The sequence below is a fragment of the Podarcis liolepis genome (assembly GCF_965112155.1).
Source record: "Podarcis liolepis genome assembly, chromosome: 8".
Classification (NCBI taxonomy): Eukaryota; Metazoa; Chordata; class Lepidosauria; order Squamata; family Lacertidae; genus Podarcis; species Podarcis liolepis.
The window spans coordinates 45,446,522-45,460,006 of NC_139560.1; the positions used below are offsets into that span (position 1 = coordinate 45,446,522).

Sequence of the window (13,485 nt, forward strand, 5' to 3'; positions counted from 1 at the left end):
ACCATAATATAGTTAACCTTAAATCTTCTTATGTTAACTAGAGGCCAGATAACTGATACTTTAGGTACTTAATATGGGAATGGCATAGTGTGCAAGAGAGTGCTTTTAGAATTAACTTCTTACAAAGTTTTTCAAAAGAACAGCTCCTGGAAACTGGAAGCAAAATCTTACTCTGAGAACACACAGCAAGAATAACCATCTTGCAATCTTTTCTCTGAAGAAGAAAGTCCATTAGTTTTCCTTTGTCTGGTAAGAGATTTACTATAGGCTCCAGTTTCACCTGCAGATTCCAGAGGTAACCTGGAAAGAAAAAAAAACCCAATAGCAAATCCTTTTCCAAAAGGAATCTAAACTTACAACAGTAATATGAGCCACTTCCAAGCCAGACTTTACATATAGCATCTTTGTCCTTATATAATGCTTTTACAAACAGACTCCAACATCAGACCAAAACATTCCCTTACAACCACATTATGATACTATACTACATTAGAAGTTACTGATTCATAACTAGCTTTTCATTGAGTCAGATATTCCACCAACCCGCTTGAGTGTGGTTTTTTAATATCTTAAATATGAGGATAGAACATACTTGGTTGTGGTTTTTTTTTAAAAAAAGATAGCATTTTATTTACACAAACTGATGAAAACAGAAGAGTTCTGACAGCTTCAGACATACCTTCGCTTGCACTGATGATAATATCAGGCTGAAAGACAATCCAGGATGAAGAATCTAAATGTTAAACAAAACTCCACAGAAATGTATTGGCCGTAGAGTCTCTATAAGGTCTCAGGGGTCTACAAAGTCACTTCATGGCACCTCTTAAATGCTGCCAAAATTACTATTAGGATTGCTATTTGTCAAAATTGGGGGGAAATGAGAACACCATCCATGAGAGAATGACTAACAAAATCTGAAACACAGTATGTGTGGTTAGGCTGACATATGAAGAGAGGGTAGACAACTAGATAATATCTTCATTGAGAAATGGAGCCATTTCATAATGTACTTGAATAAAAAGGTACAGAAGAAAGTAAACCAATTTGTGCTACTCTGAATTTTGTGTCATTAATTTGTTATGCTTGTGTGTTTGTGTATATATATAAATCTTTTCCTGTATTATCAGCTCTAGATATCCCATTACTCTATTTTTATTCTATATTCTTTGGCATATGTTATTATATTTGGTTATGTTTTGTTAGAAATAAATATATGATAAAGGGGGGGGAACAAAGTCACTTTATGAGATGGATCCAAACAGTTATGTGACTAACTTAATATACAAAAGGGAGATGTGCAAGCTTAATCCTGGCACCCCAACCACCCCCAAGTCTTATCACATGATAAAGTTATTGATTCATAAGGCTGGGGAAATAAGACTGAGCACACTTAACTGGGCATAAACCCAACTGAAGGCCCAAACATAGGACTGTGTTGCATGCCAAATAGTGCTATTTTATACTCTTCAAAGATTCAATGCATATTTCTATTGCAATATTTTTCAATTCTGCTCCCTCCAGATATAAAAAGCAACATGTTTATCAAACAAGAGAGAGAAAAGATCTGGGGTTCAGTTTCAGAACAAAACACAAACTGTTGAAGGATACAGAGTTTACAGGGAACTGGGAACTGACTGGTTACAGAAGCTGGACCTGCACATGGAGAAAGAAATTGTATCAATTACTCATGATCCTGAAGAGATTAATTTGTTTTGATAAAGATTCACAGTAGGAATCTATTCCATATCAATATACCTTGAAGAGTTAAGGCTATGGTCTAGGAGGATTAGGCCCAACAAATTCATATAAAACAACAAATTCACATTTAAAAAATAAATAAAATAAATATATTGCTTATTAGCATTTACTAAGGAATTAGCTACAGTACTAAATCCTTTATAGCCAATACAGAGGTTGACTATTTGTTGCACAGGGTCCCCAACACCTTCCCTCAAGGGATCACTTTTGTTTTAGAGCTATAGGCATATTTAGAATTCTGGGTGGAATCTGGAGAAAGTGCCCATGAAATGGTGGTTAAGGAGCAGCACCACTCCTCATCTCCTGTGTACCATGTTGTGACCCAAATGTCAGAACTGAGCCTGCAGAGACAGGGCTTGCATAAGGGCAGAAACAGACAGCCAGGTGACACAGGATGGAGAAGGTTATCTGCTAGGTGGTTTAAAGCTCCCAGCACCTGGTCTTCACACTTTCCCTTGATACTCCGGCTACACTCACTGTGGGTGGAGGCATATGGTGGGGAAGTGGCTTCTCAGTACATTTTCATACAGCTCACTCAAATTTCCATCCATCTTTGTATAAGGATCAGGAAGCAAAGACTCTAGCCAACCTCAGAGAGCTAGTCTTCATTTTCCAAATCCCGTTCAAATTGACAACTGAACATGAAATTTTCAGTGTTTCACATGGAGCTGAAGACTACTCTGGTGTAGAGACACAGGCTGCTTAAAAGCTGCAATCATGGGGGGGGGGGAGCAAACACAAGAAGGGGAAGCTTCTAAGCCAGGGGACCTGCTAGCTCTCTCCAGGCAATGACAGCCAACGGCTGCCTAGAAATGATACTAGTTCTTCCCGTGAACAAGATATTTAAAACATTTAGCAAAAGTTAAACAATATTATTCCTTAGTTGTTAAATAAAATGGAAACCCAAGTGATAGGTGCACAGTCAAATGTTACATTTTCCAGTATCTCTTTCTTTAGATCTCTCTACCAACTAGATTTCCAAGCTAGTTAAACAGAAAACAAAAGACCCCTACCTGCCACAGGAATCTGATAGGGTTGTATAGATCGAGCTGGAAGTACAAGCTGGTGAAGGGTAACAGTGCCATCAGATTCTCCTTTGAGTCTGATATCAAATATAATAGAGGTCTAAAATTGACAAAAAGAAATAAGTTCCCTTGTGATGCACATCAAAACTAGTTCATATGTATATGGAAAAGTGCAAAAATGGTGGAGTAGCCTTGTCAGACTTCTTATATGAGGTGTGGAGGACCTTCAAGGGCCAACTGCTAACAGAGTGTGGGGCCTAAGCCAAAACTCACATACAGCCCATTTACAATCATACCACATGCACATACTTAGATGCATGTCAGAATTACAACTTGTCCATTTAACCACCCTAGCAAAATCCAGTGCTGCCAGTAACCAGCTGTCTTTTGCCTAAACTCACATGTGAAGTTATACTAGCAATAGGTCAACATGCATACAATCTCATTCACCAATTTCCCCCAAACACTGAGCACAGCTATTTCGCCTGCAGGCCCCCTTTTGCCTCTCCTTTCCCCACTCCTCTTGTTCTCTTGGTTTAACAGGACTTCTCCCCAGTTTCATCACACCACAATATGCAGTTATTGATTTACTTCTCTTCCGTCCTCCTCCATCATTCTACGGTATGATAATTACACACACTGATTTTAAAAATAATCCACTAATGACACATGGTGGTGGGCTTTGTTCCTAGGCTATCAACAGCCATCGACCACTGGAGTAGCAAAGGCAGGGCGGAGCCTCTGGAACAGCGGAAGTTCTGTTGTGCTAGTGGAATTCTTTTTGCACATGAAGGTATCTAGATCTCACCAAAGGGCTACTGGGGGCTACTAGTCGTAATGGCATGGGACGCGGGTGGCGCTGCAGGTAAAAGCCTCAGCACCTAGGGCTTGCCGATCGAAAGGTCGGTGGTTCGAATCCCCATGGCGGGGTGCGCTCCCGTTGCTCGGTCCCAGCGCCTGCCAACCTAGCAGTTCGAAAGCACCCCCGGGTGCAAGTAGATAAATAGGGACCACTTACTGGCGGGAAGGTAAATGGCGTTTCCGTGTGCTGCGCTGGCTCGCCAGATGCAGCTTGTCACGCTGGCCACGTGACCCGGAAGTGTCTGCGGACAGCGCTGGCTCCCGGCCTCTAGAGTGAGATGAGCGCACAACCCTAGAGTCTGTCAAGACTGGCCCGTACAGGCAGGGGTACCTTTACCTGTACCTTTTAGTCGTAATGGCTATGCTCTGCCTTCACAGTTGGAGGCAGTAATGCTTTTGAACACCAGTTCCTGGAAAGCACAGGAGGAGTGAGGGCTGGGGGCTCTTGTGCTTGAAGCCTGTTTGCTGCTTTCTCACAGGCATCTTCTTGGCCACTGTAAGAAGAGGATGCTGGACTAGAAGGACCCTGGCCTTGATCCAGCAGGCTCTTTCGATGCTCTGAAAAGATTTGTCGTGCCCTACACAGCTACAACTTTCACCTAACTTTATTCTTGCATATAATGAATGATCTTAACAATCCGAAGCACAAGCAGGCAAAGGAAGATAAAATGGAAGGATTCAGCTGTTAATGTTTAATATGAGAAATAAAACCACAAGGAAAAGTAGTACCTCAGTATCCTGATGATGAACTACCACCAAGTTGTCCACAACATTTAGTGCAAACTTGCCAGTCCTGTATAACTTCAATATATGCAACTTCTTGCAGGAGCCTTCTCTGTGGTAGATTTAAGCATGGAGAGACAGAGAGCATATTATCATCAAGAGCATTGATTTTATTATTATTTTATTATCCTTTAATCTTAACAATCAAAATTATAAATAACAGACAAACTTGCCTTGGTAAGTGATAAAGAACTACTTCAGCTCCTGTGCTGTTGGATGTCCGTGAGTGGTGTCTCAAGTACAGAACATAAAGTTGCCCATATCTAAGGAGATAAAATTATTCTATTTCATATGAACTCATGAGTAAATTTCAAAGTAAAGGGTATGGATGGATTTCTAAGGTCTCTCTTGACAGCCATTATAATTTACAATACTGCACTGTGGGTTAAACCACAGAGCCTAGGACTTGCCTATCAGAAGGTCGGTGGTTCGAATCCCCACAACAGGGTGAGCTCCCGTTGCTCAGTCCCTGCTCCTGCCAACCTAGCAGTTCCAAAGCACATCAAAGTGCAAGTAGATAAATAGGTAACGCTCCGGTGGGAAGGTAAACGGCGTTTCCGTGCGCTGCTCTGGTTCGCCAGAAGCGGCTTAGTCATGCTGGCCACATGACCCGGAAGCTGTATGCCGGCTCCATCAGCCAATAAAGCGAGATGAGCGCCGCAACCCCAGAGTCGGCCACGAGTGGACCTAATGGTCAGGGGTCCCTTTACCTTTACCTTTATACTGATAATGCTTCTAAATAAAGGCTCACAATTCCGTAAGTGGAATCCATCACAGTAGAATCATTATTTCCTTTGAGGAAGACTTAAAAGTTTCATTAACTCCTGCACTGAAATTAATACAGAATTAATTTTAAAAAGGTGCCAATCCATGGAACTAAGGATAGGTGCGACTTCGAAGCTGCACAGAAAGGACCAGTATTTTTCAAGTTGAAAGGAAAGCGGAATTGAAAGATTCTGGGCTGAAAAGATGAAATGCATTATTGTAGTAACCAAATAAAGAGAGTATAGTAAATATAGGGAGGATTGGGCCAGGGTCTCTGCCTGTCTCAGGCAGTTCCTTTTAGGGGGAAAAAATCAATTTTAAGGTGTTCAAGAGGGGACTCTTGAATTCAAAACAAACTAGGCTTCAGTAACTTGCTCTGCTGTGTACATTTTAAGTTTCTTCTTTCCTTTGTCCATTGAAATAAGTGGGCTTAGAAAGTGGCTGTTATCTGTAGCTATTTCACATCCTCTCTTAGGAAACAGAACCGTAGAGCAAACCAATTGCTTAGTAAGAAAGAAAAAAAGGAAGAGATATTAAGATCAACATGTCCACATTTTAGAACATAAATCTAAACAGAGGTAAAAAACCCCCAACGATAATACTTACATTGTAGCCATAGCAATATCTCTTTCAGAAAGACTGAGTTTGGACGCCTTTGGAGCTGCAGGTAATTCAATTTCAAACTTGGACAGCTTTGACATAGTTCCACCCTAGAAGAAAGCATGTTGAAAGGGTTGCATATAATTCTAATTCTATGTGGTTCCTCTGATGGTTTTCATAAAAATTATCCCAGCCTATAATATTTTCTCGCAGAAACTTGAGCGTGCCCAGTACCAAGCAGTAAAATGAAGTTTTAAACTTGCAATTCTAAATTTGCAACTTAAGATTATACTCGTTGATTTTAATGATCCACAAAAATAGGTTTATGATTGAGTGAACTGTTCATTAAATAACCTATCCGAGGCATCCATTTCGCTACTTAATATTCCAACATTAACTATTAAGTAAGCTAGCACAAACTGAAGCTAGAAAATGTCCAAGGTACTTTGTCATCTAAAAATATTCTGCTGGGACTGAATCTGTCCGCCCCCCGCCCACCTTACAGTTTTTTCTCAAAATTAATTTGCAGCTGTGACCTTACAAAATCAACTTACAAAAACCTCATCTTTGGGGGAAAGGAAATTAAGTCATGGGGTTAAAACAAAAGTTATACATTATGACTGACTTCTGACATGTTTTACTGGAGACTTTTCCTTTGAAATCTTGACAACATAAAAAAAATTCTACAGGTCAAAGCAGGTGCTGAATAGAAGGTGTGTTTTTCATAAATTCTGGGGACAGATGGTAGATATTCTTAGATAAGGTGATTGATTTATTGCTCAGATAAAGCTTGGAGTCCAGCCCGCTCCGCCTGTGCACCCCCTCGGCCAGGCCTCGGACTTCAAAGGCCACATTCCGATGCTCTGAGCAAAAACGCAGAGTTAAGCAGCAGCAGCGGTTAGAGAAAGCTTAAGTGCTTTCTTCAGTGTGCTAAATAAAGTCCACGCAGGATCTTAGCAGCTAAAAGCAGTTTTATTTACAGCAGACTATCCATTGTCGAACAGCATCGTGAAAACACGTCCACTCTCCTCAAAAGCGAAAGTAGAGAGAACAAAGACTTGAGAGACTCGGAAATGACGGAGAGTCTCCCTCCTCCCAACAGTAGGCAGGGCGTACACTCTGAGCTGTTTAACCCTGTAAGCTCAGGTTCTCTTCACACCCCCTCTCGTCCTGCGCTACTGTGGGGAAAGTATGTACAGAACTTACCCCCAACTCCAAACCACCACAAAACTCCCCATGACGCTGGAAGCTTAAAGGTTTGGTAAATCCATCGGCCAAGTTATTGTGACTGGCACAATACTTCAGCCGTATCAAACCTGACTGAACACTCTGACACACATTTTGGAAACGTATGTCCAGATGCTTGGTTCTGGCCTTAAATTGCGCAGATTCAGCCAATTTCAAACAAGGTTGATTGTCTTCCCAAACCGTGATGGGCAAGCTACAATCCCCAAAGATCTCTTGCACCAAGCATCTATAGAACTCTAGTTCCCGGCACAAATCTGACAGTGCGCTGAATTCAGCCTCAGTAGAAGACAGCGCAATGAGACTTTGCTTCCGGGACTTCCACCCAATTAGTGACTTCCCAAACTTTACCACCAATCCAGACACAGACTTGCGGTCCTGCAAATTCGCCCAGTCACTGTCCGCCTAGCATGTGAGCTTCGACTCACCTTCAGCTGGCAGCTTAAGACAGAAGTCTTTGGTATGCTGCAGGTAGCGCAGTACCCGCTTGATACCGTGCCAAGCACTCACACTGGGCTTTGACGCTTCCCTACTTAGCAGGTTGGTAGCAAAGGCAATGTCTGGTCTGCTCCATTGGGATAGATACAACAGACTACCTAGAGCTGACTGAAAGAGATCAGCATTCTCGAACTCGGCACTTTCTGCTTGCTGGCTATCTTTCACGAAGTTCGTCTCCATGGGTGTCCGAACTCCTGCACAATCGGACATTCTGAACTTCTCAAGCAACTGCTCAATCTTGCCTTTCTGACTGAGCAAGAAGCTACCATCCTCAGTTCTCGCTATCTGGACACCTAGGTAGATCTTTACTGCACCCAGGTTCTTGAGCTGAAACCGCTTCCCAAGCTCTTTGGCAAACTTCTGTACCTGTTTGTCTGCCTTTCCAATATGGATGATGTCATCAACATAAAACAAAATCAGTTCCTGTGAGTCTCCTGATCCTCTTAGGAACAGGCAACTGTCAGCAAGACTCTTCCTGAAACCTAGCTTCTCCAAAGCTTCAATCAGGCACAAGTTCCAATTCCTGGCCGACTGCTTCAGGCCGTAAATTGACTTGTGAAGTTTCCACACAGTACCTTGCTCATTGCCCTCAAACCCTGGAGGAGGAAGCATGTACAGATCCTCCTGGAGGTCTGAGTTCAAGTAAGCAACATCCACATCAAAGTGATGCACCAGCAACCCTCTTTGTGCAGCAATGGCCAAGAGCAAACGTAGAGATTCACTCCTACAGGTGGGAGCATAAACTTCCGTATAATGCAACCCCCTGCGCTGCGTGAATCCTCTCGCCACTAATCTGGCCTTATACTGCGGTTCTCCTGTCGCTGTGGGCTTAAGACGGTAAACCCAGCGGCTACCCACTGCCTTTTTGCCCACCGGCAACTTCGTGAGGGAGAACACACCTAGCGACTCCATTGAGTTCATTTCCTTCTGCATCGCCTCATGCCATTTTCTGGCTTCTTCCTGAGGCAGTTTCTGAACATCCTCAAAACTCTCGGGTTCACACTGTGCCATTCCGACCCACACGCTAGTGACGGCAAACCTATCAGGAGGTTTCCCCTTGGTCGTCCGAGTTGATCGACGCAGCACTACTTCAGGAACCCCCTCTGACCCACTAGGGCCAGCCAGAACGTCCTTGGCATCAGAGAATTCCCCCTCTGACTTACTGCGCCTTCTGGACTTCTCAGCCGAACCTGTGGGGGAAGATGGAGCACTGCGTTGCTCAATCTTCACAGTCTTGGGAGAAGTTCTCCCCTCTGCCTGTACTGGGTCTGGACTCTGAGCCTCAGTAGCAGGTTCAACCTCTTCCTCTTCTTCATCAGCAGAGTCAAGCAGACTCTCTGACAGGATGTCAGGATTCCCATGTATCCTTGCCCAGCCACTCTGCTCACAGAATTCAGCACTGTTGCTGAGCAGAATCCTGGACTGATTCCCTGACGGATACGCAAACCTCCACCCCTTGGTCCCTGGCTCATACCCACAAAAAATCATCTTCTGGGACTTGGGTTCACCTTTCTTGCGTTTGGCTTTTGGTATCAAAACCCACGCTTCACAACCAAAAACGCGAAAATAGTGAACTTTGGGTTGCTTTCCATGTAGCAAAAAGTACGGGGTGTCACCTACCACTGAATTGAACGACCTGTTCAAAACAAAGTTGGCCGTTCGCCAAGCCTCTCCCCAAAAACGCTGTGGGAGCCCGGCATCAAACAAAAGAGCTGCGGACATCTCCCCTAGAGTCCTGTTCCGTCTTTCTGCAATCCCGTTCTGTTGGGGACTGTGCGGAGAAGTCAACCTGTGTTGAATCCCCTTTTTGCGGAAGAAACTTTGCAGTGCAGACCCGGTGAACTCCCCACCACGATCGCTCTGAAAGTTTTGCACCCGTGTGGAAAACTGCAGTTCCACAGCCGCAATCCAGTCTTTGATTAGCGGTGCAGCTTCACTTTTGTGTCCAATCGTGAAGGTCCAGGAGTTGCGCGTATGGTCATCAATCAGAACCAGCGCATATTTGGCTCCTCCCATACTGGTCACAGACATCGGCCCACACAAATCTGCATGAATTAACTGAAAAGCCCTAGTGGTCACCCTCTCAGACCTTGGGTATGTGCACGTTTTCACCTTTGCGGACTTGCACGCTCTGCAATCTAGAAACTTAGCACATGATTTCATTTTGCACCCTTGCGTACACTCTGGGATCTTTTTCACTGACCCCCAGGACACGTGTGCCATGCGTCTGTGCCAGAGGTGAGCACACGCATCATGAACTGGAACGTTGGCACACTGTGCTTGAGCCTCCTCCGTGTCACCTGGACCTGCAAAAGAAGCATTCAATACAAACAACCTGTCTTTACATTCAACACTAACTAGGTGCTGTCCATTCTTAGAAATAGAGCACTTATTGTCTTCAAAACACACTCTGTAGTTCTCAGCAAGAAGTGCGCTGACAGACAGCAATGCGCAGGACAGTCCTGGAACAACAAAAGCTTGGATTGAACCCTGTAAGAAAGAACAAAACAGTGAGCCAGTCTGCGTGAGTGGGTGTCTAGTCCCATCTGCTAAACAGACAGTCTTCCCAGAAGTTACAGAGGTGCAGTTCTCCAGAAAGCCTGCAGATGGCACGAGATGATGGGAAGCTCCACTGTCTATGACAAAAGCCAGCACAGCATCCTGTTGACAACTCTTGACTGTAGCCATAGACGCTGCCAAATGTTTATGTTCAGTGTCTCTGCCAGCTGCCTTCGGCTTGCCTTTCCCACGCTTTGAAGAAGAGCCCTTTATCTGGTTGCTACGGGAGACGGCCTTCGGCTGTTCCTGTGCCTCCACTGGACATTCTCTCACCAGATGGGAGGGGGAGCCACAGCGATAACAGCGACGCGTAGCAAAAGCTCTCACAGCTCCCTCTTCAGCCATTTCTGCGTTCCCAGCACCCCCACCTTTGGGTGCACAGCCTGGGCCTGCACGCTCCCCAGCACTCTGGTTGTAGGCCTCAACATCACACGGCCCCTCGGAGACAAAGCAGCTACTCCCAGCTGTAACTTCAGGAACATGGCCAGCAGCCCCCTCTGGGCTCTCGGCTTCCTCCCTGCTCTCGGCTTTCTCCCGGCCCTGGGCTCCTGCTGAGCTATCACACAGACTCCTCAGCACCTGCCAGGCGGCTTGAGCCGACTCAACGCCCTCCAGGTGGGGCAACAGCATAGCGTCCACACTTGCTCTCAACATGCAGAGCTCTCTTTGCATCCTCTGCTCTCTATCTTCCAGCAAAGCAGCCTCCAGGTCTGCTGCGCCATCCTCAGCAGCAACAGGCATGGGTGGGGCCGGCTCCTTCTGGGCTATGCTCCAGAGCCCTGTGGCCAAAAACCACCCCCTTATTCTTCTAACCCAGATTTCCCAGGACTGGGTTGTGAGTTTTTCAAATGGGACATCATAAAAGTCCTGGAGCTCAGCCATCTCCTCCCCCAGTGCTCCCATTGGGGCTTTGAAGTACTCACGCGTACCAGCCAGCTCCGAGGATAGGCCTCCGGCGTCCCTTTGCAGCACACAGCTTGCAGCACACAGCTTGCAGCTAGCCTCCCTGCGTTATCCCAGGCAGAGCCTCAAAGCAGGACTTTTCCTCCGGCAGCAAAAACAGCAGCTTCTCAGCTTCACAGCCTTTACACACAGCACTTCAAAGCTTTCTCTAATTGCAGTAACTGACGTCCATAACCTCTTAGATAAGGTGATTGATTTATTGCTCAGATAAAGCTTGGAGTCCAGCCCGCTCCGCCTGTGCACCCCCTCGGCCAGGCCTCGGACTTCAAAGGCCACATTCCGATGCTCTGAGCAAAAACGCAGAGTTAAGCAGCAGCAGCGGTTAGAGAAAGCTGTAAGCTTAAGTGCTTTCTTCAGTGTGCTAAATAAAGTCCACGCAGGATCTTAGCAGCTAAAAGCAGTTTTATTTACAGCAGACTATCCATTGTCGAACAGCATCGTGAAAACACGTCCACTCTCCTCAAAAGCGAAAGTAGAGAGAACAAAGACTTGAGAGACTCGGAAATGACGGAGAGTCTCCCTCCTCCCAACAGTAGGCAGGGCGTACACTCTGAGCTGTTTAACCCTGTAAGCTCAGGTTCTCTTCACAGATATATGAAAAGAAGTAGAGATTTGCTGCAGCTCCATGATGCTTCCAAGTTCCAACACACACACACACACCCTCCTCACAAAACTGTCTTCCAGATAAACCATTTGCTGACCAGAGCATACAAACAGCACCTCCAAATGCCATATAAAACATAGCCAAGCTTAAAACCAAAGGCAGTAGGAAAGGTGTGTATATTTGGGAGCAAATGAAAGGCAAGGGAATGTAATGAAACGCAGCATAGTTTTAAAAAGCTCTCTGAGCAGCTAAGTAAAGCAATGTGGATGATAACACTGGAAACTCGACTACTACTATTACCTTAAAATAGAACGGCTGTAGAACATTTCCAAGAACTGTGGTAGACAGAAGAATTACGGAACTCTCAGGACAGTACATGTACCAATTTACGTTGATATTCTGACTCTTCAAAAGTTTTAAAATTCGCTTCTCTGGTAACACCTGAAGACACAAACAAATTCCAGTATATTTCCAAAAATGCAATATATTTTACAGTTGCTAATCCTAAGAAATATTTAAATTTGCTCTAGGTGGGCAGATGGCATGTGCAGAATCTGGTTGTCAAAACTTCTGAGTTGTGTGATGATGATGATGATGATGATGATAATAATAATAATATATTTGTACCCCGTTCATCTGGGTGGCTTTCAACCAAATATTAAAAACACAATACACAGCATCAAACATTAAAACTTCCCTAAACAGAGCTGCCTTCAGATGTCAGTTGTGTATCAAAGTGGAATCAGGTAACACTGATTCTTCAAGCAGCTGCACTGGCTCCCTATATGCTACTGAGGCCAATTAGATGTACTGACATTATGATATAAAGCCCTGACACAAATACTTTAAGGAGAGCCTCTCCCAACATCCATCACCTCAAGTCTTGCGATCTGGAGGGGAGGCCCTTCCTGTGGTCCCACTAACTGCTTAGAATTGGGAGCACTGCTGATAGATCTTTCCTGCAGTATTCTATTAGAATATTCATTTCCTTCTTCACCAATATGGGATTACTTAAGTGTGGAAAGGAAAATTTAAATTTCAAAAGCCAAACACAAAATTACAGGATTTAGCTCATCTGGCACTGAAATGTCACTTGGCCTTTAAAACAGAGCAAATATGGCAGAACAACGTAACATACTTAAAAGAAAGGAGATCAGATTGTTTTTCTTACCTGATAAAATTCAATTCCCTGATCTGTTATGAAGACGATTTCTGCAGAGCCTGTCCAGCAGAATCCTAAAATGTTGGCATTCTTGGTCTTTAACAGCAAACAACATTCAGTTGAAATAGGCAAATATGCATACAAGTTCATTTAAGGCAGAATTATCATGGGTCTCCTGTTCTAGTTTACATGTTTCAGTTCCAGCAGTAAATCTAGAAAGGAGGCCCCCACGTTCAAGAGTGTCACAAGTGCTTGTGATGTGCAAGTAAAGCTTCCAAGCAAATATGAATCCTCATTGACAATATTTTATCATATACAGTACATTCTGCATGTTTGTCACTATGCAAATACAAGTATTATATTATCATATAGCCTTGTCAAGCATCCTAAAGCTTAGTTTATAATAAATAAATATGAAACTAAACTTAGAATCTCATCCTATGCATGCACACTCAGAGCAAATTCTACTAAGTTCATTGCAACATTAAGCTTTCAAATGCAACTGAAATATTCAGAGAAGATTTGTAGCAGTTATACTGTAAAACAGGACATCTGATAACATGGCTATCTCATCACCCTCTCACAAAAAATTGCAAATCCACACATCTTAAGCAAAGGCATCCAATGTCAGTCATGCAAATCATAATGTTGTATATGTTACT

At 44.1% G+C, this 13,485-nt stretch overlaps 1 protein-coding gene across 3 annotated transcripts in view; it reads right to left on the reverse strand.

The window, feature by feature from the left end:
* Positions 1–13,485, reverse strand: part of RMC1 (regulator of MON1-CCZ1) — a 101,984-nt gene that overhangs the window by 8,894 nt on the left and 79,605 nt on the right. For all 3 annotated transcript variants that reach the window (XM_083517762.1, XM_083517760.1, XM_083517761.1), the window contains 9 exons: positions 12,833–12,919; positions 11,962–12,102; positions 5,799–5,902; positions 4,601–4,690; positions 4,374–4,479; positions 2,772–2,883; positions 1,609–1,653; positions 680–733; positions 172–300 (listed from right to left, as the gene is read on the reverse strand). In XM_083517762.1, coding sequence (XP_083373888.1) covers positions 172–300; positions 680–733; positions 1,609–1,653; positions 2,772–2,883; positions 4,374–4,479; positions 4,601–4,690; positions 5,799–5,902; positions 11,962–12,039 — 718 coding nt within the window. In that variant the 5' untranslated portion in view covers positions 12,040–12,102; positions 12,833–12,919. The remainder of the gene's footprint in view (positions 1–171; positions 301–679; positions 734–1,608; positions 1,654–2,771; positions 2,884–4,373; positions 4,480–4,600; positions 4,691–5,798; positions 5,903–11,961; positions 12,103–12,832; positions 12,920–13,485) is intronic.